Below are 25,184 nucleotides of genomic sequence, written 5' to 3' on the forward strand. Positions count from 1 at the left end.
CAGCACCCACCCTCCGTGGCTTAGGTCATAGGACTGGGGCTTCTGACTTTCTCTTCCTTCCTTCCCTCCCTCCTTCCTTCCTTCCTTCCTTCCTTCCTTCCTTCCTTCCTTCCTTCCTTCCTTCCTTCCTTCCTTCCTTCCTTCCTTCCTTCCTTCCTTCCTTCCTTCCTTCCTTCCGTCCTTCCTTCCTACTTCCCTCCCTCCCTCCCTCCCTCCCTCCCTCCTTCCTTCCTTCCTTCCTTCCTTCCTTCCTTCCTTCCTTCCTTCCTTCCTTCCTTCCTTCCTTCCTTCCTTCCTTCCTTCCTTCCTTCTTCCTTCCTTCCTTCCTTCCATATTTGGGCCACACCCAGCAGGGCTCAGTGTTTACTCCTGGCTCCATGCTCAGGGATCACTCAGTGGACCATGTACGATGCCGGGGATCGAACCCTGGCTAGCCGCATGCAGGGCAACTGCCCTATCCACTGTACTATCCCTCTGGCCCCTTCTCTTTCTTTCCCTCTGCAGTGCTCGGAACTGAACCCGTGTCTCAGAGAGGCAAGGCATGGCCTTGACTGCGGGGCCACATCCCAGGCCATCGGTACTTTCCTTTCCTGTCTGCTGCTATTTCTAAGATAGTTTTGAAGCAACGGAGATGTCTACAATGGAAGCGGGGCCAAATTCAGAGTCATTTTTATCGACGATGCTAATCCACGAGGCTAATCACGGAGGCTGGAGTTATATAAACTCGCACTGGTTCTCACTGCAAATGTCCCCATCACACCAAGGGTTTCAGTGTTGGATATGAGGAAACCTGCTTCGAGAGAAGCTTGTCAGTGGCTCATCAGCAACAATGTCATTCACCCGGCAAGCAAGCGAGAGCCTCTTCCACCTCTCTCGATAGCGAGCCTCTACTTTCTTCACTGGGTCAATCTTTCCCAATGAGGGACTGTTCTGTTGCTAAATTTCAGATTTGGGAGCCAGAGAGACAGTACAGCTAGTGAGACACTTGCCTTTGCATGTGGCTGACCCAAGTTCAATCCCCCGAGCACCACCAACCGTGATCCCTGAGCACAGAGCCAAGAGTAAGTAAACCCTGAGTACAGCCAACGTGGCCCCCCAATTAAACTATAAGTTATATATATATATATCTTTTTTGGGTCACACCCAGCGATGTTCAGGGGTTGCTCCTGGCTCTCCACTCAGGAATTACTCCTGTCGGTGCTTGGGGGACTATGTGGAATGCCAAGGATTGAATCCAGGTCAGTTGCATGCAAGGCAAACGCACTATCCGCTGTGCTATCACTCAGGCCCCAAATTTCAGATTTGGGGTCCAAGGAAGGCCCGAAACCCAAATGCCTAGTGCATTTTTCGTTTATGTGTGGTACATTTTATTCACTGATAGTCAGTGAAGCACAGCTGTATGCAGGGTAAGGACACGCGAAGTGATCAGGAGCTCGGGAAGATGAAGAAGGCGTTTCCTGCTGGTCAGAGATGAATGGGTCAGGCTGCAGAGAGGCCCGTGTGATGGACAGCTCCAAAGAGATACAGATTGTGCTGAGAGGCCTGGAAACTGCATTAGTGGTATAAATAGCACGTCCCTAATTAGGACTTTAAGTGCAACCCTCCCTGGGAAGTTAATGGAACAAGAATTTGTAGTCGACTAAGAAGAAATCGCTTGGCAGATGACATTTTTTTCCTCTCCTCCCTCTCTGTACCCTCCTGATAGGAAAATCACTGCTGTGTCTTGATTCGGGGATGGGCTACCGAGACCAAGGGGCTCCCCCTGGAAGGGGACCTGCTCCTTGCTGGGGAGACCCCTTGGAGACCCCTCTCCTCAGTGACCTCAGAGCAGGCTCTCACAGAGCTCTGAGCTGCACTCAGAAAGCCCCGGAGAAGCTCGCCGTGGGCATCACAGCTCTCTCTGCCAGGGGGTCCTGGCTGGGTCATCACCCACGGCCCTGCTGCTGGTGTCTGGTCACATCTCCAGCAACAGCAAAAGCCAAACTAAGGGGCCCGAGTGACAGTAGGGCCGTGCAGGTAGGTTTGCCTTGCACGCTGCTGCTCCCCCCGGTCTCATCTCTGGTACCTCATTGGTCCACCTTGCTCCATCAGGAAGTGATCCCTGAGCTCAGAGCCAGGAGTAAGTGCTGAGCACCCCTGGGTGTAGCCCCAAGAAACCAGAAAAAAAAAACAAAAAACAGAAAACAAAACAAACAACAACAACAAATTAAGAACTGCTTTGATCTCAGGCCATTTACCAAATGTCTCACTGAGAAATTAACTGCTAACACTATTATATGGGAGCTTCTTTCCCCTCTGTTGTTTAATCCCATTTCCGCTTAGTCAGCTGGCATTCGCATTATCCCCCACTTTCCAGTATTTTGGTATCACTTTATCACCATGTCCCATTGTTCTTCGATTTGCTCGAGTGGGCACCAGTAGCGTCTCCATTGTGAGATTTGTTGTTACTGTTTTTGGCATATCGAATACGCCACAGGGAGCTTGCCAGGCTCTGCCGTGCTGGCGGGATACTCTCGGTAGCTTGCCGGGCTCTCCGAGACGGGTGGAGGAATCGAACCCGGGTCGGCGGCATGCAAGTCAAATGCCTTACCCGCTGTGCTATAGGTCCAGCCCCTAGTATTTTTGTAGGGGGCCGTATTTTGGTCTGAGCCACTCAGCAGTGCTCAGGGCTTCCTGCTCGCTCAGAGATCACGCCTCGCAGTGCTGGGAGATCAGCTGCGGTGACGGGGACCTACAAGGGGGTGGCTGTGTGCACAGCGGGTGCCTCGGTCCCTGTACTATCTCTCCGGCCCTGTGTCTCCTCTGATGATTCAACCTTCAGTTCTGTGTGTCCTCCTTCGCAGTGGCTGCCACACTGCACATCTGGAATGAATGAATGAAGGACAGATGACGCTTTTCCTTGGCTTTCTGTAGGCACGGCTTCCATGAGCTCACGGGGGTAAAGGTCGCTTTTCACGGCACCTGATATTTGCAGCACCTGACCCTCATTTCTTACCGAATCTAAGAAGCGGGATGGGGCCGGGGTGACCGCACAGCGGGGAGGGCGTTTGCCTTGCATGTAGCCAACCTGGGTTGGATCCCCAGCATCCCCTATGGCTCCCCGAGCACTGCCAGGAGTCATTTCTGGGTGCAGAGCCAGGAGGAAACCCTGAGCATCACCAGGTGTGACCACCCCCGCCCCCACCCCCCAAAAAAAATGAAAGAGAGAAAAGAGACACAGCAGCTGGTGTGTGTCTCAGAGCTGGGTCCAAACGCCAGGCATATAAAAGGTGATTGGGGAGGGACGTTTGGGGTCTCCTTGTGCTGCTGGAGACGGTTTCCTGTCTCAGCTCGGATCTGTGTGAATCCAGGGGCCGAGACCATAAACTCTGGGCTCTCCGGCTGCTTTCTCTCTTCTCTGCTTGGATAAATAATTTAGTCCGTTTCAGTGCCAAGTCTGAGCTGCAGCGCTTCCCAGGAGGGGCCCCGCTGCTCGAGGTTAGCTGTGCAGCTCGCCTGGCCCCGGGTCCTGTTCAGCGTGGCACCAAGGGAGCCGGGGGGGCTTCTGACTGAGCTGAACCAAACGTGGAACTGCCTGTCTGTGGGACAAGACAGCCGGAGAGGAGAGGACTGGCCCCGGGTGGCCGAGCTTGGCCACACAGCAGGAAGAGGGAGGTCATTGCCCTGCAGGGTCCAAGAGCGATGCGAGGAGCCTGTTTATCTGGCAACCACTTTCGAAAGCCAGTAAGTGGATGCAAACAGTTTAAATCAGGAGACAGGCGGGGCTGGAGCGATAGCACAGCAGGTAGAGCGTTTGCCTTGCACGCGGCTGACCCAGGTTCGATTCCCAGCATCCCATATGGTCCCCTGAGCACCGCCAGGAGTAACTCCTGAGTGCAGAGCCAGGAGGTAACCCCTGTGCATTGCCGGGTGTGACCCAAAAAGCAAAAAAAAAAAAAAATCAGGAGACAGGCTGGGGTACAAGCGGGGGGAGGGGCGGGGAGGGGCAGCAACACCCCAAATCTACCCCATGAGTTTCACAGAAAAACCCTGCCCAGCAGAATACGCATCATAAAAGGAGACAGATCTCTTGGTTTGGCAAATAAGTACAGCAAGTGCCATTTTGTTTCTTTGTCAGTTTTTAAAGACGCTGCTCAGCGCTTACACGGCGGAGCTGACTTTATACACCTGTGCCCCCTCCGCTGGGTTGGCAGACAGGTCACCTGCTCCCTCCCAGGGAGAAGTGGGCTCACCGGGCACCCTGGGGTTCCGGCCACAAGCCCCGAAGCACGTTTCCTGGCTTTCTCAGCTGCAATTGCGCCACGAAGCCCCCTGGGGCGTCGTCTTTCTCCTAAACCGGTGGACTGTAATGAGCGTCAGCGGAAGGTGCTTCCTGATTAGATACATGATCAAACCCAAGCATGATCTTTATTAATAAGCCAGCACGAGCACACAGGAGAACGCTTTTGATGAGAGAGACCCGCCAGTCGGATCCAAGCATCTTCGGAATGTCAATGAGCCCCTCCGTCGGGTTGGCGGAGACGCCTTTCGACTCTCCGAGCCCGACTTTCCTGGCTTCAAAAATAGACACACAGAGAGAAACCATCTTGGAGACCGAAACGGTCCTTCAACGCAAAACTGATGCTTTGGTGTTTTGGGCAGTGGTGGGGGGGATGGGGGCGGGACTGTCCAGGAGAACTGCGTGCTTCCCTCCCCCTGTTCCGAGGGCTCCGGAGCATCGAACCTATTTCTGTGTTTGGCTAGGAAAGATTCTTTCCCTTTGGTCACGGGGTGAGGAAAACTCCCCCCCACCCCCCTTGAATCCTGGCCCGGAGCTGGCTGAGGTGGCGGGGCGGAGCCGGCTCTGCAGGCCCAGTGTCCACAGTACCCTGGGCAGGACAGGGCTGGCCAGGAAGGACTTTGTACCCGCAGGGCTGCCGTCAGGTGGCCAAGTTTATATTCTGTCCTACCCTGGCCTGGACCCCAGAGCGGCGGGGCATTCTGGAACCGTTTTTGACAAGCGCGCAGGGTTGCTTGATTGTTCCTGAAGCTTTCATCAAATATTTAAGGGGGCAGGCCGGCGTGGGATTGGGGAATTGATCCAGACCCCGGGCATACGGCCATACTGCAGCGTCGGAGCTGGACAGCTGGGGCCGGGCCCCCCTCGTTTCGCTAAGCCTCAATTTCCTCATCTGTCCGTGAAGGATAATGACGGTGATTTTAGCCATGGCCGCAAAGATCAGCTGACTCGGTGACTCCGCAGAGGAGAAGGCGCAGAAGCCGGTGTTCTGCTCAGGCGTGTGACAGTCGGGATCTTATTTGTCCTGGTGTTGACAGGTCGCGTGGAGCCTGGGTGGGACGGCTCTCCGTTAAAGCTGCTTCCTCTCCCTTGGGGCCGCTGATGTTAATGTTCATAAACCAGTTTTACTGAAGTTGCTTCAGTAAATCTTTTGTCCAATTATTGTCAGTTTAGTTATTTTGGTTGGATTTTTTTTTGTTTTGTTTTGGGGCCATGTTTGCTGGTGCTCAGGGGTTACTCCTGGCTCTGCACTCAAGGATCACTCTTAGGAGCGCTCAGAGTACCAAATGGGATGCTGGGGATCAAACCTCCCCGCTGGACTACTGTTCAGGTCCTTTTTGCTACGTCTGTAGTGGCTGCATTGTTGATCAGACAGTCAAATCTCTCACCATTTCTCTCTTCGGACAGAAAAAGTTTGCTTTGGTTTGGTTTTAGGCCATAGCTGGTGATGCTCAGGGGCTACTCCTGGCTTTGCACTCAGGAATCACCCCTGGCGGTGCTCAGGGGACCATATGGAATGCTGGGAATCTAACTCGGGTCAGCCACATGCAAGGCAAACGCCCTCCCCACTGTCTTATCACTTCAGCCGCCCCTGGATAGAGAACTGAGGCAGAAAATGAGCTGAGTTTCCCTTCTTACCCCACCCTCTCCACCCTTCTGGCACACATAGCAAGGGGATGGGTGGTGGGGGGCGGTGCTGGGAAGACGCTTCTCGCTGTCTTTTAGAACACAGTCTCTTAAATATTTTCCACTTGTAATTTGCCCGACACATTTTGATGCGACCCTGTGCATAGAGATATCAAAAAGAGCCAAACCAAGCAAATACTTGGCCAATAAGAAATCATGCATAAACGTATTTCAAAGGAAAAACAAGTTACCCAGAGCGATATGGGGGGTCTTAACCCATAGTTTGAGAAGCTGGATTTCGAGTCCTTCCTTCGTCAGGAACATTTTGGGCAGGGGCCGTTGAAAGGCTTTTTACTCCCAGGAGTAACGCCAGCCCCACCCTCGGGGAGGAGTTTCTTTCTGCTGCAAATATCAGCTCCAACCCAGCTAACAACACCCTCAGCGTTCTGTTCTTCCTCCCAAGTTGTCCACGCTTGGATCTTTTTCTTCCCTCATTTTCAAGTCCCATCTTTGAAGTCTAAATCCCCAGAAGACAGCCTCTCATAACTCAAGGCAGAGGGTGTGGGCGGTATTTTTAGGGAACAAAGAAATCTCCAGGTTGAAGGCGGGACTAGCCTGCCCTTCGAGCAACTCGGCGGCCTGCCGCTCTGGAGTTGGGCTCCTAAGATGTAGCTGATAACCCTCAGCAGGATTCGAGACGTTCCGCTCACCTGCTCCCCCTTCAATTTTCTTTACCAGTTATTTTCCTTTTCTCTTCCTGCTCAGAAACCCTGACCATCTGGGGCTTGCTCCATGAGGGGGATTGTATGTAAATCACAGCAAAGGGGCGGAAGTGCTATTTGTCGGAGCTGGCCGTGGCTTGAGTTTTGGAGGGAGAAATCAAGGGCTTGACACGTGGCTGCTCTTGTGGCCTTGCGACATCTTTTTTTTTTCTTTTTTTGCTTTTTGGGTCACACCTGGCAATGCACAGGGGTTACTCCTGGCTCTGCACTGAGGAATCACCCCTGGTGGTGCTCAGAGGACCATATGGGATGCTGGGAATCGAACCCGGGTCGGCCACGTGCAAGGCAAACGCCCTACCCGCTGTGCTATCACTCCAGCCCCGGCCTTGTGACATATTATGCTGTTCATAACACGCAATACAGGAGGGAGTGTGGGGGAGGTTGTCTGCATAGAGGTAGGGGGAAGGGTGGGACGGGAGGGAGGATACTGGGGACCTTATGGTGGTGGAAGATGTGCACTGGTTGAGGGTTGGGTGATCCATCAGTGTATGACTGAAGCTCAAACAGGAAAGCTTTACTACTGTATCTCACAGTGATGAAAAATAATAATAACAATAAAATAATAAAATTAATGTTCTGAATAAATAAGAAAAGTAACGTGGAGTTTATGCCCAGTTCAATCAGCTTAATCAATGGCTGAATAAGTAGCAGTATTCCTAAATTGAAAAAAAAAAAAGAAGTCAAGTGCTCAAGATGTCTTACCATTTCCAAGTGGAACAGAAAATTCTGGAGGCTGGAGGGATAATGTAGGGGTTATGGTGATTAGCTTGCATATAGCCTACAGTTTGGTCCCCGACATGACATAACTCCCCCCAGGAGTGACCAGAGTACAGAGCTGGGCCTCATAGCGCAGCAAGTAGAGCGTTCACCTTGCACGCGGTGACCTGGGTTTGATTCCCCCGCCCTTCTTGGAGAGCCTGGCAAGCTACCGAGAGTATCTCGCTCACACGGCAGAGCCTGGCAAGCTGTCCGTGGCATATTCGATATGCCAAAAACAGTAACAGGTCTCACAATGGAGATGTTACTGGTGCCGGCTCGAGCAAATTGATGAGCCAACGGGATGACAGTGATACAGTGATTTGTTTGTTTGTTTTTGCTTTTTGGGTCACGCCCAGCGATGCACATGGGCTACTCCTGGCTCTGCACTCAGAAATTACTCCTGGCGGTGCTCTGGGGACCATATGGGATGCTGGGAATCAAACCCGGGTCGGCTGCGTGCAAGGCAAATGCCCTACCCGCTGTGCTATTGCTCCAGCCCCTTGATTTGATTTTATCTGGCCCATCAGGCTGAAGTAACTTTGCAGACTTGACGGGAATCTAAAGTACATTTATGATATATCTTTCATATATGCGGTAAGTGTGCGTATATATGTGGCACATATATGTCGATCTCTCACACATATATTTGGTTCACACCTGCTGTGCTCAGGGCTGGCTCCCGGCTCTCCACTCAGGGACCCTTCCTTGCGCGCTCGAGGGGACCCCAGGGGGTGCTGGCCATCAGACCTGCTCAGCCGCATGCCAGGCCGAGTGCCCGACCCGCGGTGCTATGGCTCAGGCCCCTGAGTATATTTCACTGTTTCAGAAGCAAGACTGGGTTATTCAGAGGCCTCACTGATACTCCAGGGTCTAGACGGCTTCCCACCTCCTCTCACAGAAACTGCTTCCAAGGCAGAAGCTCTGGTGACCCACTTGACTCCGAGTTTTCTAGCAGAGCTTCCTGGTCTGGGCTCCCAGCGAGGCTTTAATTAGCCTGAGCCCAGCAGGTTTATCTTTCTCAAAACTCAACTCACAGGAGCCACCACTGAATTCACGTCCTGCTTCGGGCTTCAATTAAAGCAGAATTTAAAGCCTTGGAAACAAGGAGCTGACATTCCCTCCTGCCGACAGGGGATGTTAGTGGGCTTTGAGGGGACAGTAGCTTAGGGAACATTGGGGAAAAAAATGGACTAGGCTATAATTTGGATGGGGCTGGAGCAATAGCACAACGGGGAAGAAATTTGCCTTGCACGCAGCTGACCTGGGTTCGATTCCTTCGTCCCTCTCGGAGAGCCCGGCAAGCTACCGAGAGTATCTCGCCCGCATGGCAGAGCCTGGCAAGCTCCTGTGGCGTATTCGATATGCCAAAAACAGTAACAGCAAGTCTCACAATGGAGACGTGACTGGTGCCCGCTCGAGCAAATCGATGAGCAACGGGAGGACAGTGCTACAGTGCTACAGTGATAATTTGGATGAAATGGTTTAACCATCTCCCCTCCCTCCCTTCAGTTAAACACGGTGGTTTACAAATTTGTTCATGATGACTGTTACAGGCATTTGATATTCCAACCCCCATCTCATCAGCACTGTCGCCTTCTTTCCACCACTGTCCCCATTTTCCCAGTCACCTCTCCAGCCTGCCCCCGGTAGCAGACCCACAATAATTAATTTTATAGCTCGGGAGAGTAGATGAATGCTGAAAGAAGACTATGGACCAAACATGATGGCCGCTTGATACCTCTGTTGCAAACCATAACACCCAAAAGGACAGAGAGAGTAAGAGGGAATGTGCCTGCCACAGAGGCATGGGGGGGAGGGGGTGGGGGTAGGCGTAGGGATACTGGGAATATTGGTGGTGGAGAATGGGCACTGGTGGAGGGATGGGTACTTGAACATTGTTTGACTGAAACACAATTATGAAAGTTTCTAAGTCTGAAACTGTATCTCACAGTGATTCATTAAAATAAAAAATAAATAAAATAATTAATTTTATATTGCTTGTTTTATATTGCTTGTTATCACTAAATGGCTATTGGAATGATTACAAAATATTTCTTTCTTTCTTTTTTTTTTTTTTTTGCTTTTTGGGTCATACCTGGGATTACAAAATATTTCTGTAGAAGAAAAGTTGTCAAAATTCTATAAGACTAACACCCAAGAATAGTAGAAATAAGTACCAGGAGGTTGTCTCCATGGCTTGGAGGCTGGTCTCTCATTCTGGGCAACTCAGAGAAGGGAACACCAAGTAAAATGTGATTGGAGATCATGTGGGGGAAAGATGATGCGGGCCCAATATAGGCTAGAGACTGAACACAATGGCCACTCAACACCTTTATTGCAAACCACAACAGCTAATCAGAAAGAGAGAACAAAAGGGAATACCCTGCCATAGTGGCAGTGTGGGGTGAGGGGAGATGGGACTGGGGAGGGGGGAGAGGGATGTTGGGTTTACTTTTGGTAGAGAATGGGCACTGGTGAAGGGATGGGTTATCAAACTTTGTAAGGGAGAAACATGAGCACAAAAATGTATAAATCTGTAACTGTACCCTCACGTTGACTCACTAATTAAAAATAAACTATTAAATTTAAAAATAAAAATAAAAATAAAAAAATAAACAAAATAATTCTGATAAATGTCCCCCCAAAAAAATGCTACCAAAATAAAGAACCCATTTTTGATAGCATTAAAAAAAAAAAAAGTTGTCAAAATTGCTCTAGCTAGCTAGCTTTAGCTTTCCCAGTTTTTTTTTTTTAAAGATAATTTTATTTTATTTTTCTTTGTTTGTTTTTGGGTCACACCCGTCAATGCACAGAGGTTACTCCTGGCTCATGCATTCAGGAATTGCTCCTGGCGGTACTTGGGGGACCATAAGGGATGCTGGGAATCAAACCCGGGTTGGCTGTGTGCAGGGCAAATGCCCTACCCGCTGTGCTATTGCTTCAGCCCCAAAGATAATTTTCTTGGAAAAAAAAAAATCTTAAAAATGCAAGGCATCTCTGAAAGACCACCGTTTACTTTGGTCTCTCCCCAGAGGGCTTAAATGGGCTTTGTCACTAAATCCAGGCCTGCATTGCCCTGGCCAAAATGCTTGCTCCATGAGGCTAGAGCGCTAGAACGGCGGGTGGGCACTTGCCTGGCATGCGGCTGGCCTGGCCTCAGTCCCTGGCACCACACACAGTCCCCCACGCTCACCGGGAGTGATCCCAGAATGGAAATTGGCTGGTTTGAAAAACCTGGGTTTTCTACAAGGGTATCATTTCCTCATAGGCCTCTCCAGATTACTTAAATTATTTTAAGCTTTCCAGGAAGTTAGCCAACAGAGGAGTCAATTAGAGTGTAGGGTTGATAAAATACACATGTAATTGCATGAACAATGGAGTCACTTAAGCAAACAATCTAGCCAGGGCATGCTCTCTCTCTCTCTCTCCCTCCCTCCCTCTCTCTCTCTCTCTCTCTCCCTCCCTCCCTCTCTCTCTCTCTTTCTCCCTCCCTCCCTCTCTCTCTCCCTCTCTCTCTCCCTCCCTCCCCCTCTCTCCCCTTTCCTCCCTCTCCCTCCCTCCCCCCTCTCTCTCCCTCTCCCCTCCTCTCTCTCCCTCCCTCTCTCTCTCCCTCCCTCCCTCTCTCTCCCTCCCTCCCCCCTCTCTCCCTCCCTCTCTCCCTCCCTCTCTCTCTCTCTCACTCTCTCTCTCTCTCTCCCCCTCTCCCTCTCTCCCCACCCCTCTGTCTTTCTCTCTGTGTCTCTGTCTCTCTCCCCTTCCAGGACTCTTCTGTTATGAAGGCAATTTACAGATTTCCAGGAAAAGTACCCCACTACGTAATACACCCCATTTCCTAATTGAACTTAATCCTAGAAGCCGTTTCTCTCTAAATTAAAATTGTTCACAGTATTTGTGACAACAAATTTCTCAAAATCCAACATTTCCACAATAAAAAAATAAATTGAGCACAGATGTGCGCTGAGGCCCGTATTCTGATATCTTTAGCCCTCCTCAAAAACTCACAGCATGAGTCTTAATGGTCAGTAGTTTGGGGGCCAGGGTGATAGTACAGTGGGTGTGGTGTCTGCCTTGTACGCTGCCAACCTGGGTTCAATCCCCAGCGTCCCATAATTCCCGAGTATTACTGGGTGTGCCCCTCCCCCAACAAATAAACAAACCAACAAAATTTAATGTCTGATAGTTTCATGTCCTCATAATTAGCTCTTTTTGGTTTTGTTTTTTGGGGGGCCACGCCCAGCAGTGTCCAGGGCCTAGTCCTGTCTCTGCACTCAGGAATCACTCCTATTGATGCTCAGGGGATCATAGGGGTGGCAGGGATCGAACCCGGGTCCGCTGTGTAAGGCGAGTACCCTCTGGCCCCCTCATCTTGGTGGGAAACAGACCCTCTAGACCCTCCTTCCAAGGGGCTTCTCGCAACAAAGTGTGTGCCTGCCCCTTGGAGTGAAGCAGGCGGCCTGGACGTGTCCCGGGTGCCTGCCATCACAGGAGGAAAGGAAGGATGTAGAACACAGTGGTACTCTGATCCCAGTCACGGGGGCCCAGAGCGAATCCAGCACTGTGGCAGCCCCTGGGCCAGCAGCAGAGTCCAGCCCCGGGAGGGTCTGGGCCGTCTCAGGCAAGTCACACCAAGGAGAGCACTAGACTGAGCGTTATTAGGGCACTGGAGCATCCGTGGGCCCCTTGATACTGATTCCAAGTCATGATAGTAATAATTACTATAATTATCAAGCTCTCAGAGGCCAGGCACCGCGGATGAGCATTGAGACAATCCGGTACTTAGCACTGAGACGCTCCTCAACAACTCTTAAATTTCCTTCAAAGAATGTTCCTGCGTCGAAGTTGTTGCTTTAACCAGTGTTGGTGCACACACTGCACCGTCATCCCATTGTTCATCTAGTTGCTCGAGTGGACACCAGTAAGGTCTCCATTGTGAGACCTGTTGTTACTGTTTCTGGCATATCGAATATGCCACGGGGAGCATGCCAGGCTCTGCCGGGCGGGTGGGATACTCTCGGAAGCTTGCTGGGCTCTCCGAGAGGGATGGAGGAATTGAATCTGGGTCTGCTGCATGCAAGGCAAACGCCCTACCCGCCATGCTATCGCTGAAAACCGGTGGGTTAGGCCTTTCTGGGCAAACCCTCCCAGGCCCCCTGGGGGCTCATGTCTCCTGATAGAGTTCAAGACCCTATGGCTTAGTGGCACGCCCTGAGTTTCATTTCTGGCGCTGCTGAATATAAATTAAAGATGTGCTGGGTCCTAAGGATGAAAATCCTTCCTGGGCAGATCAACACCAGTGGGACCGAATCCCAAGGGGAACTCTTTCATCCACAGGACTGCCCAGACCTCCCCCCTCACTTTGGCTGACAGAAAACAATCAAGGGGAGAGTGAAGGTTGGACACTAGGCTTTCACTGACATCTGTGTCATATACATTGGTGCCAAATTATAATGCTTAGCACCTGGAATCTGTATCATGTTAGGTATAAAAAAAGTTAAATCAATAAAAAAAATTTGGGGGGAAAAATGTAAACCAACCAGTTCAAATTCTTTCCCTCAAATAGTTGTGGAAACTGACATAGATTTCTTATTTGTTAAGCAAAGAGTCTGTGTCCTGGCTAATACTTCATTTTTTTCTTTTCTTTAAAAAAAATTTCCTGTTGCCAATAGTAATTTTATTTAATAGTAATAGATATATATTTCATATTCTCTTTGCATTCAATACTTCATTTTTTTCTACCAGGATTAACATTCTAGAAAAAGTAGCATAATTTCTAAGTAAAAAGAAAAGATAGACACAGCAGCAAAGAGTCCCAGCGGGCACCACAGCACCGGAGAATTCTCTGGGCCCCGTACCAAGCCGATTCCACTGGGACACCCCAGATAGAGCAGGTGCAGTCTCCCTGCCTTCTCCAGATGGAAGCCCAGCGACCATGAGCTTCTACAAACAAAGCTCCGGTATGTGGGTGTCAGGGCTAATTCTCCAAACTGCATTAGAATAGCTCCCTACAGAGATGTCTCTGGAACTGAACCATTTATAATTTAGAATCTCAGAAACGCATGGCTGCTTATGTGGCCGCATGATCTTTCATGGTATGCAAAATGAGCAATGGAAAATAGATGATGTAGCATTTGTCCCTGGAAGGCAGGCTTGAATGGTGGTGGGAAAATTCAAACAAAATATAATGCCCTAAAGCAGAGAGAGAGTATCTGAACAATAATCTGCCATAGAAGCAGGGTAAGGACTGGGATGTAAGTGGGGCAGATAATGGGGACATTGGTGGTTGAAAGTGTGCACTGGTGGTGGGATGGGTGATTGGTCATTGTATAGCTGAATCTCAAACATGAAAGCTTTGTAACTGTATCTCATGGTGGCTCAATAAAAAATAAAAAAAGGAAAAAGAAAAGATAGGGGCTGGAGCAATAGCGCAGCGGGTAGGGCATTTGCCTTGCACGCGGCCGACTCGGGTTTGATTCCCAGCATCCCATATGGTCCCCTGAGCACCGCCAGGGGTAATTCCTGAGCGCAGAGCCAGGAGTGACCCCTCTGCATCACCGGGTGTGACCCAAAAAGAAAAAAAAAGAAAAGATAAATTGTCCATTTAAAGAGTTGGCACTGTTGGGATTTTTTTCCCCTTTCTATGATCATATCTAGGAAAAGGTCCAATATACCGGCCAATCCCTCCCTTTAAGACTGTGTATTTTAATGCGGCATGGCCTGATTTGTTTACCCGAGTCTCAGATCTACATAGCCATTGTTCTATCCCATGATCCATAATTAAAATCATGCTGAGAGACACTCTGTCTTAAAATGACTCTCATAAATAAAACCTGTCTTTAACAGGAACCAGGAGGAGTGGAGAATATCAGAAGAACCCCTGGTTATCTCCTATTGCTTGGCTCAGAGAGGACTCCAAAGGGAGAGAAGAAATGCATTCAAGGTTCCTCCTTTCTAGGAAGTCTGAGGAAAAGACAAACTAGTGTTGAGTGTGGAAAGTACTACAGAGCCGTGTGACGTTAACCCCCAAGAACCAGTGATGAATAATGATTCTTTGTGGGGAGCACAACATAGCCTGTTGTGCTCAGGGCTTACTCCTGGCTCTGTGCTCAGAAGTCTTTCCAGGTAGTTCTCAGAGGACCATATGGGCTGCCTGGGATGGTACCTGGGTCAGTCACAAGCCAGGTAAGCACTTTACCTGCTGTACTAGCTCTCTGGCCCCACAATAAAATATTTTGTTTTGGGGCTACACCTGGCAGTGCTCAGGGCTTACTCCCAGCTTTGTGCTCAGGGATAAATCTAGGCAGGCTTTGGGGACCCTATGGGGTCCTGGAGATCAAATCTGGGTCAGTCCGCATGCAAGGCAAGCGCCCTACCTGCCATATTATTGCTCCGATCCATAATAAAAATTTTGTTTTATGTTGTTTTGGGGTCACATCTGGCGATGCTCAAGGGCTACTCTGGCTCTGCTCTAGGAATCATTCCTACCGGAGCTCAGGGGACCATATGGGATGCCGAGGATCGAACGAAGGTTGGCTGCGTGCAAGGCAGATACCCAACCCGATGTATGATCTCTCGAGCCTCCTAAAAATTCTTTTAAACAGAGAAAGAAATGTTGCTTCTGTGTACTCCTCCTCAGTAGCATTATGATTCTCTGACTCATGACCCACAGACCTATACAAACCGGTTCCCCGCTCACCTGTCCCTCTCCTCACAGCACCCTGCCCAGGTCACTCAGTCTCGCCCCATCCTCCACTCTTCCTACTTCTGTCTTACCTCTGAGCCTCTGCTCTGTTCTTTGCCCTTCTAGCTCTTTCCTGCCCTTCCCAGCCCCCACTCTTTCCTGGCACATTCTTCTTTTTAAAAATTTATTTTATTTTTTATTAAGTCACCATGTGGAAAGTTACAAAGCTTTCAGGCTTAAGTCTCAGTTATACAATGGTCGAACACCCATCCCTTCACCAGTGCACATATTCCACCACCAGGAACCCCAGTATACCTCCTCTCCCACCCCACACCCCCACCTGTGTAGCTGATAATTTTCACTTTACTTTCTCTTTACTTTGATTACATTCAATATTTCCACGAAAAACTCACTATCATTGTTTGGAGTTTCTCCCCCAAAATCAGACCTGATGAAAAGGAAGCATTTGATAATTTGTTTTCTATTGCTGAGAATAAAGAGATATGAGGCCACTATTGCAGCTGCGTGGTTTTGGATTTCTGCCAGAAATTGCATCATTGCAAGCTTGTACCTCTCTTTAGTGGTCCTTATAATATGGTGGGCACCACGCCTTCCCCTCCCCCACAAAGAAAAAGCTGAGAGAGAAAAACCTTTCCCCTCCAGGGGCGGTATGGGGCCGTGGCTTAGTTCACAGTCTAGAGACATTTCTGCAAGAAGCTGCTGGTACCAAAAGTAGTTTAGCTGGCCTCCGGGATCATGGTCATCCAGCAATGGAGAGGCCGCACACGTGTGGCCACTCGGGTCACATCTTGGCAGAGAGCGGCTGGCACATTCTTTTCTCTGTCACACCTACCGAATTTTATCACTATCACTATCATCCCGTTGCTCATTGATTTGTTCGAACGGGTACCAGTAACGGCTCTCATTGTGAGACTTATTGTTACTGTTTTTGGCATATCCAATATGCCACGGGTAGCTTGCTAGGCTCTGCCGTGTGGGCGCAATACTCTCAGTAGCTTGCCGGGCTCTCCGAGAGGGGCGGAGGAATCAAACATGGGTCAGCCGTGTGAAAGGCGAATGCCTTACCCCTGTGCTATCGCTCCAACCCTCTGAACTTTATAGGTCCTTTTAAATCTAGTTCCTTTCATTCATTCAGTGGATAATTTTTCATGCCACAAAATGGAAGCTCCAAGAGATATCTCGAAGGCATTCATGCCCCCCGCCCTCCCCATCTATAAACTTACTCAAAAGACACCATCCTTATCCATCACTATGGCTCTACTGTGGGACACCTCATTCTGGTTCAGTTGGAACATCACTTTAAAAACAATGTTTAAAATAAATCTATAGGGAACACACCCGGCAGTGCTCAGGGGTCACTCCCTGGCTTTGAGCTCAGAAATTACCTCTGGTGATGCTCAGGGGACCATTATGGGATGCTGGGGATCAGACTCAGGTTGGCTCCATGCAAGGCAAATGCACCCCCCACCCGCTGTACTATCGCTCCAGACCCAGTTGGTAACGTCACTTTTACCATCCTAGACTTCCTGCAGTTTGAATGTAACTGGTAGATGGGGCTTCCACACCCATGAGCCTAGATCATCTAGCCTAGCCCAGTGTCTCATTAGGGTCTATGACCCAGCATATGGTTGTAACAGTGACAAATAGGGACCCAGGGGAAAAGCAATTAGAATTTTAAGTGAGGTAGTCATAAATGATGTGGCATAATGCATTTGCTCTTAAAAATCATATAACTATTACTATTTGAGCACATTAATTATTTGCTTCATGCTGTGCAGGCAGCCAAGAGATAATGACTTTTGCAAAAAAATTTTTTTTATTCAAATGCTCCATTTGCTTTCATTGCGTATTTCAAGTTTGTTTTTTGCCATCTCTGCGATCCACCATCTTCCCCACGTTTCTGCCGGTTAGATACCAAAACAGATGCGATGAAATAAAGATCCGACTCAGTTCTCCAGCTGGTTAGTGAGACTCCTCCTTCATATACTTATCGGGAGTGTGTGTGTGTGTATGTGTGTGTGTGCGGGGGGGGGAGGGGGTGACCGTAGAAAATGATGTTAGGAAAATGAAATGTGCTCTCAAGAGCAAAAGACTCAATGGAAGAGAAAAAAGCACAGGAGTGGAGGAGGAGCAGGAAGTAGAGAGGGTCACCTAGAATTGTTCTCATGCTGGTGGAAATGAGAGCATCTTTCCCCATCCATACTGGCTAATACAAGACCATGCATCTTCCGGAGATAAGGAAGGATGCGTTCAGGTTAAACTTTATCAATAATGCCTCTGGAAATGTGATGGATGAAGCAAAATGAAGAGGACTGGGCATCAGCGGTGGCTTTATCTTATTTATGGTGATTTATGCTCTTCTCACAGCACCAAAAAAACAAACAAACAAAATAAAAACCAAAAAACGAAGCTTGCAAAGAACCGTTTCATCAACTAAAGGCAATCCAAGACTTGTTCCCATTTTGAAATATTTGGCTTGTTAGTGGACAGTTTACACGCTCGACAAATCACCCTCACCCCTGAGTTCGAATCCCAACAGACTTGAAAATTCCATTACAGTAATTTTTCCAATAGCAGGCTAATGGACTTTTCATTAAAATTATCTGTCTTCTAAAAAAAAAAAATGAAAGAAAAAAAATGTGGTATACACACACACACGTACGCTAGGATTCAAGAGCAAGAAAAAATATTTCACTTTTACTGAGGCAAACTGCTGAGAAAAAAAAATGAAAGCCTTTAGACTTTTTAAATTAATCTGCTGCTTCTTACCCAAGACATAGATCTCGCCGTTGAGGGCAGCCGTACTGAACCGGTACTTAGAGTACTTCATGGGCGCGCGCTCGGTCCATTGATCTTGGCTGGGGTCATACTGCAACAGTTTGTTGCTTAATCGATCAGGTTCTTCATCAGGAAGATCCATCTGTATGAAATATGACAGGTACTATAATAACAAACCACTTCTGAGGCCTTTGGGAGGCCACAGATGCAATTAATCAAAGCCAACAGCCACGGAGATAGAGTGAGGTTAAGCAGAGTAACCCAGACTCAGAAGGGCGTCAAAGGCCACGACTCGGGGCTTCTAAGTACATTGTCAATACCAGAGGAATTTATATCCTGTAATAATGAGGCTGACGTGTTGAGTCACGGCAAACGATTTGTGACTATTGTGACTATACTGCACAGCAAATCCAGAGAACACGAGTGAGTAAAGCAATTGTACCAGCTTTGAGAAGAAAACCACTCGGGGGAACAGGTTTAAAAATACGTTTAAAAAAATTAAAAATTAAAAAAATATATGTTTCATTTTACCACATTTTATAGTGGTGGGTTTTGACATTCTTCGTGAGAAACGAATTTTAAGAATCTAGGAGGCATTTTTTCTTAGTATATTTTAAAATCTAAATTTAACAAAATTAGGATACTCGGCAATTGTGATCGATACAGGAATAGTCTGGATTCAATTTTTTTGTTTTGTTTTGTTTTGGTTTGTGGACCATACTCAGCAGTTCTCAGGGCTTATTCCTGGCTCAGTGCTCAGGAGTCACTCCTGGCAGGGTTCAGGAGATCATTCTGTGGTGCCAGGGATTGAAACTGGGTCTGCTGTGTGCCAGGCAAGAACCTTACTATTGTCTCTCCCATCCTGTATTTCAATTTTAAAGCTATATAGTTAATATAAATAATTTACAGTTATTTGATGTGTTTATAGACATCTTCACTGACAAAAGGCAGGAGGCAGCGGCTGTGTGTTCGTTCACTGATGTGTTGCACCCAGGAACTGAGAGGGAAGTATTGCTTTTTGGTCTACAATGCATCAGGAACTTCTCTGACTTCAGGCTAAAGAGGCTTAAGTAGCTTTTGTTTCAGATGCAGGTGTTCAATCCAGAAATAACCAGCACACTGATGGAAGCTGTATGCAATTAACTGTAGTTAACTCTCAATGCATACAGAGTTCCGCTTAGCACATTGCAATCACAACCCCACGTTATCCTGTCACTGACTGTATTGTACTAAGGACGGATGAGCAAAAGCCTTTGCTATGAAATATTCATGTGTCATCTGTTCAGAGACATTCTACATTTATAAATATTGACCTGATTGTTTCCCTTTGCCTTTTAATTCAAGCATTTAACTTATATTTTACTGAAGAACAGCAAAGGGAGACTTCATCTCGATTTATTTGGAAGAAAAGCAGAGTTGTTTGGGGAGCTCAGTCCTGCAAAATGAACGAGTTAACGGATAGTTCTGCAGAAGCCTAATTACGAGTAATTCGCCAGGTTTCCGTTCCTAGCTGTGATTAAATCTGTACTGCCTTGAAATACACAGCCCGGCATTTCAAATATATCCAATGTGAAATTGAACTTTTAAATAAAGGTATGGCATGGTATTAATGGGAAAACCCAAGCTTGTCCAAGAGGACACGCGAAAAATGAGATACGCTTCTCTTTCTACGTACATATCAGTCTTATCATGAAGCACCTTGGGAGAAACAAGAAATAAGCAAAAACAAAACAAAAAAAATCAATGGCATGGGGATGGACAAGGAGTGATGATTCCTTTGTAACCGGAAAGACTGGATGGGTGGGTGGGTAATCAGGGCAGCTGGGTACTATCACGACAACACTAAGGTCCAGGAGCGGCACCCTGGGGAGAGAGCAGGGGAGGGTGAGGGTGCTCTGGGTGACTTCTCAGGCTAGGCTGGCCAGACCTCAAGAAACAGCTCTCCACAGCGGGTAGGGCGTTTGCCTTGCACGCGGCCGACCCGGGTTCGATCCCTGGCATCCCATATGGTCCTCCAAGCACTGCCAGGAGTAATTCCTGAGTGCAGAACCAGGAGTAACCCCTGAGCATCGCTGGGTGTGACCCAAAAAGCAAAAAAAAAAAAAAAGAAAAGAAAAGAAACAGCTCTCTATGCTGTCTCTGTCTGCCCATTCCCAGCCATGCCCTCTACTTTCTGTAATCTCATATATACAGGCAGCAATGATGGTGCCAGCACAGGCAAAGACCCGAGAGTTCCTTGCCTCGGCTTGCATGGTGATGGAGCAGACAGCACGGGGTTAAGGCTCCGGCATCTCCCTGCAGAGAATTCCTGGGGATCAGCGTCTTTCCTGGTTAGCCAGCCGGGGAGGGTTAAGGAAGAACCGAGCACAGAGATGGTCACGTCTTAGAATACCATGCATTAGAACACATTCTCCCAAACGGCTTCTTGAAGACAGTTGAGTCTTCAGTTGAATGTCTTATACGCCCGCGAGCATTTAACCAAAACGTTCGCCATACGCTGTTAGTATTTCACAAAGACAGCGTCCAGCCGTGCCAGCCAGGGAGACAGGAAAAGCCCTTAACCTGGGGAGTCCAGCCTCCAATCACATAAAGTTTATTCTTCACTGTCACCACTGCGTGGCACGCCAACGGTAGTGGAAGGGGTGACACCCTTTTCCAATAGTCCTGTTCTACACTGTACTTATCAACACAGTTGGTGATCAGATACTGGTTCTTAATTTTCATCTGCCCTCCTATCACATAGAGGTCATTATGGACACTGCCCAGAGCATACAGCTCTCGGAATTCAGTTGTGCATAACTTTTCCCAGAACTGGTTTCCTCTATCATGATACCTGTAAGTGAACAGAGAGAGCGAGAGAGACAGAGACAGAGAAACAGAGAGAGACAAAGAGACAGAGAGAGAAACTCAGAATTAGCAGAAACATGAGACCTGCATACCTGAGGAACATACTGAAGTTTCCTTTTCCGTCTAAAAACAATTTGATTCGGGGCTGGAGCGATAGCACAGCAGGGAGGGCGTTTGCCTTGCACGCAGCCCACCCAGGTTCTATTCCCAGCATCCCACATGGTCCCCCGAGCACCGCCAGGAGTTATTTCTGAGTGCAGAGCCAGGAGTTAACCCCTGTGCTTCGCCAGGTGTGACCCAAAAAGCAAAACCAAAAACACCCCAATTTGATTCTTCTAATTAGAGAGAAAAAAATTGTCAAAGATTGTGTCTGGGTCAGAAATAAAGACCAATGGGGTGAACCGACCGACTTTGCAGGGGGAGAATAAGGTTTGATTCCCAGTGCCATCTTGTCTCTGAGCACTACCAGGAACAGCCTCTGAGCACAGAATTGAGAGTAGCTCCTGAGCTCTGCCATGTGTATGCCAAAACCAAAAATAAGATTGGGTTATAGGTTTGTACTTTTTTAAAAAAAGGGCTGATGAGGAGTTGGAAAGATAGCACAGTGGGTAGTGCACCTGCTTGCATGCAGCAATCTGGCTCCTATCCCTGGGATCCCACATGGTCCCTGAGTCCTGCCAGGAGTAGTCCCTGAGCACAGAGTCAGGAGTCTGCCCTGAACACTGCTGGATGTTCAATAACACACACCCCTAAAGAATAAAAAGGATTGATGGGCTAAGTACAATGTACATAAAATAACCACAACTATCTAGAGAGTTTCAGGAAACAGTCTATGGGAAATAGATTATCAGGCACAGTCTTCATTTTTTTTAACTCTGGAAGAGAAAATCAAGAACAAATTGGAGAAAAGGGGATGGGGAAAAAAGAATAGGAAAGTCTTTGAGAAAAATCATTTTTAATTTTACTATAAGAATAAGAAAAAGTTAAAATATGTAAAATGTCTTCTATGGATTAGAAGTCTCACTTTAATACTATGCTAATTTATTTTAGAGCAGAAAATCTGAAAATATCTCAACTCAGAGATTTCTACTGGGAGCTTAAGGGTTATGTAGAATCTTAAGGGTTGTTCCTATGGTTCTAACTGACTTAAAATAGTCAAGACTACCCAGAGGTGTATAAAAATCCACCTGTAGGTGTATATTGGACATTTGGCATCTATTTTAATCTACTGGGTATGGTATTTCAGTAATTGCATCTATGAATAATTATGTTCATCTGAGAAGAGTTACTAGGCATGAGATTTATATGTGCATTTACGTATATATATATAGGACTTATGTTCTCTCACTACCTTCTAGAACTCAACACATTAAATGAGTGTATGTATGAGTGTGTGCATGCATATGACATGTGTGTATGTGTGTTTGTGTATGTGTTCGTGTATGTGGCATTATAGAGTCTGAACAGGTTTTGGTTATCATTTGTCTTGTTTCTTGTCTCTTGTAAGTCCATTTTCTCCACTCGTGAATTGAGGCACCGAGTTAAAGAAGGGCAAATGTTGTAGGAGAACAGTGGGGGATTACATGCACAATCAGAAACTTCATTCCAGAAAACTACTGAAGGAAAACCTGGAATTGAAATCTAAAATTTAAAAAATCCAGGAAAGATAGAAAAAATTTTTAAAAAGCTGTTATCCTTAGGAACAAATTCATCATAATATGCATGTTTTATAAAAGGGGAAAAATACAAAATGTATTTTAAAAAAAGCATGGCTGAGTAACTCTGCATCAGACAGCCACAATCCTCACACAGTTTTCCCACTGTTGATGTCAACTTTTCTGTCCCACAGAGTAACTCTTCGCCTTTACAAGGAAGAAGAGGGAAGTTTGTGCCCCTTCCCTGGCGGGCATGTCTGGCTTGTCACGAGCAGAATGTGGAAATCAACCCGTTATATGAGCGCTGTCTTCTGTGACATCCTATGTCAGCCCCTGGAATCACCAATATTTTCACTATTTTTAATTACAATGGTTTTTAGAAGAGAAAGAAGGACTGGGTACCTATATATATGAGGGCTACTGCATTAAAGCTGGTGAATGTATACATAAATAGAATGAAAAAAATACTTGGGTTTTTGAGACATGATATATAAGAAAATAGTTGTAGAATAAAATATCGCTTACGAGGTTGGGAAGGGAGTTTCTGGGTCACTCACTAATCTGACTTCTGTTTGGACATTGAATCAAAAATGCAGGGAGAGAAAACGTCCGGATAAAAATGTAAACTTTATTATTAAGAAAAATAAATCATGGGCTGGAGCGATAGCACAGCAGGAAGGGCTTTTGCCTTGCATGCGGCTGACCCAGGTTCGATTCCCAGCATCCCACATGGTCCCCCGAGCACCGCCAGGAGTAATTCTTGAGTGCAGAGCCAGGAGTAACCCCTGTGCATAGCCGGGTGACTCAAAAAGCTAAAAAAATAAATAAATAAAATAATAATAAAAAGAAAAATAAATCATGAAAGAAAATAGTGGTGAAAAAGCATTCTATGTCCATAGAGGTTGACATTTTAAAGCTAACATTGATAACAGCTGTTTCCATGCTGAAGTACAGGGAAAGGCACATTTATTTTTGGTTTATGGGCCAGGTGTGCTCAGAGCTTACTCCTGGCTCTGCAGTCAGGTATCGCTGCTGGTGGGCTTGAGGGACCATTTGAGATGCCGGTGATCAAACCCAAGCCGGTCTCATGCCAGGCAAACGCCGTACCCACTATCCTATCTCTCCGGCCGCAAGAAAGAAACATTGTTTCAAAAAAGAAACGGTTCGGGGAGTCAGAGAAATAGTACGGTGGGCAGGACACTTGCTGTGCCTGCCGTCGGCCCAGGTTCAATCCCCAGCACCCGAGAGGGCGCTCCGGGCATCACCGGGAGTGACCCCTGAGCACAGAGTCCAGCTGGCTGTGTCCCCCCCCCAACCCCCTCAAAGGAGAGAAGACACAACGGCTGACTTAGAACGCGGCCACGCCAAAGTCACCCCGACGCACATCCCCTTAGGACGCCACGGGACCAACCTGTAGATCTCCACGTTCCTGCCCTTCTGCCGGGCGAGCCTGGACGCGCTGGCCTCCCCGGCCACCACCACGGCGTTGCTGTCCATCACCACGCCCGCGCACACGGTGCCCAGGCCCTCGCCGTACTTGGGCGACGAGATGAAGTAGGTCTTGCGGGCGACGGGGTCGTAGCAGAAGCTGGCGTCGCCGTAGCTCCTGCGCCGGGACCGGATGCCCGCCGAGTTGTTGCCGAGGCAGAGCAGGAGGCTGGTGGTCTCCATGCCGTAGCGCAGGGGCGCGCGCGGCGGCCGCGGGGCCTTGCTGGCGGCGAAGGCGTGCTGGATGCGGGCGATGCAGCCCGCGTCGCTCAGCAGCAGGGGGCTCCTGCGCAGGGCCTGCCGGAGGAACGGGGGGCTCACCAGCTCCAGCCGCACCTGCTGCAGCAGCTCGGCCAGGTGCGCGGCGCGCAGGGCCCGGTCGTGGTCCACCCAGCGCAGGACCAGCTCGAGGATGCTCTCCTCCCGGGTCACGTTGAGGTCGTCCGACCTGATGAGCGCCAGGAACTGGTGCGCCTCCACGTCCAGGATTTCCTCCTGCAGGCAGGCCTCGGCGAAGTGCTGGTACAGGTACTTCCGCGAGCGGTCGCAGAGGTCCTCGGCGCCGATCTGCTTGGCGAAGTGATAGATGCCCACGCAGTTGGAGGCGTCCATGTGGTCCATCATGTACTTCTGACACACGCTGAAGACGTCTTCCATCTGCATGAAGTAGGCGGCCGTGGCGACCGTCTGCACGTTGGCGTTGTCGATCTGCAGGGCCGCGCTGTACATGTAACGGAGCAGGACCGACACGCTGTCCGCCGTGATGTCGTGGAGGGTCACCTCCTTCTGAGAGCACTCCAGGAGGCCACAGGTGAACATGGCCTTGAAATAAGGGCTGAAGGCGGCCAGCACCAGCCGGTGGCAAGGAAATCTCTCTCCCTCGGCTATGAGCACCACATCAATCATTTCCTCTAATTCTCGCATGTCCTTAATTTGCTTCAGCAAATTCAAGCTATGATGACATTTTCCTGCTTCCTCGAGTTTGCATTCCATGATATCCTCTCCCGACTTTCCAGATCCGTCTTCTTGAGGGTTCGCTTGCTGCTTAAGGGGCTATTTGCATGTCTGATTAACTCTAAAAGCTACCGAGATGGCACAGTTCAGCCCTGATGGAAAGAAAACAATCAGTTGCCTTTTGAGAAATAGTTTTGTAATTTAAACAGGCAGCACCGGTTTTAAGAAATGTTTATAGGCGAACATTATATATGCCATACAGAGCAGTTTAACTTTTATATATGTATGTGTGTATTTAATCTTAAGACAGCTACGTG

At 48.3% G+C, this 25,184-nt stretch overlaps 1 protein-coding gene across 1 annotated transcript in view; it reads right to left on the reverse strand.

The window, feature by feature from the left end:
- The window catches only part of KBTBD12 (kelch repeat and BTB domain containing 12), a 46,056-nt gene extending 21,150 nt beyond the window's left edge, over positions 1-24,906 (reverse strand). Inside the window, exons 1-3 of the mRNA XM_055136966.1 lie at positions 23,837-24,906; positions 20,486-20,756; positions 17,915-18,065 (exon numbers count right to left, since the gene is read on the reverse strand). Of these exons, the coding sequence (XP_054992941.1) occupies positions 17,915-18,065; positions 20,486-20,756; positions 23,837-24,906 (1,492 nt within the window). The remainder of the gene's footprint in view (positions 1-17,914; positions 18,066-20,485; positions 20,757-23,836) is intronic.
- Positions 24,907-25,184: the final 278 nt, after the last annotated feature.

Source organism: Sorex araneus, chromosome 4 (assembly GCF_027595985.1).
Source record: "Sorex araneus isolate mSorAra2 chromosome 4, mSorAra2.pri, whole genome shotgun sequence".
Lineage (NCBI taxonomy): Eukaryota > Metazoa > Chordata > Mammalia > Eulipotyphla > Soricidae > Sorex > Sorex araneus.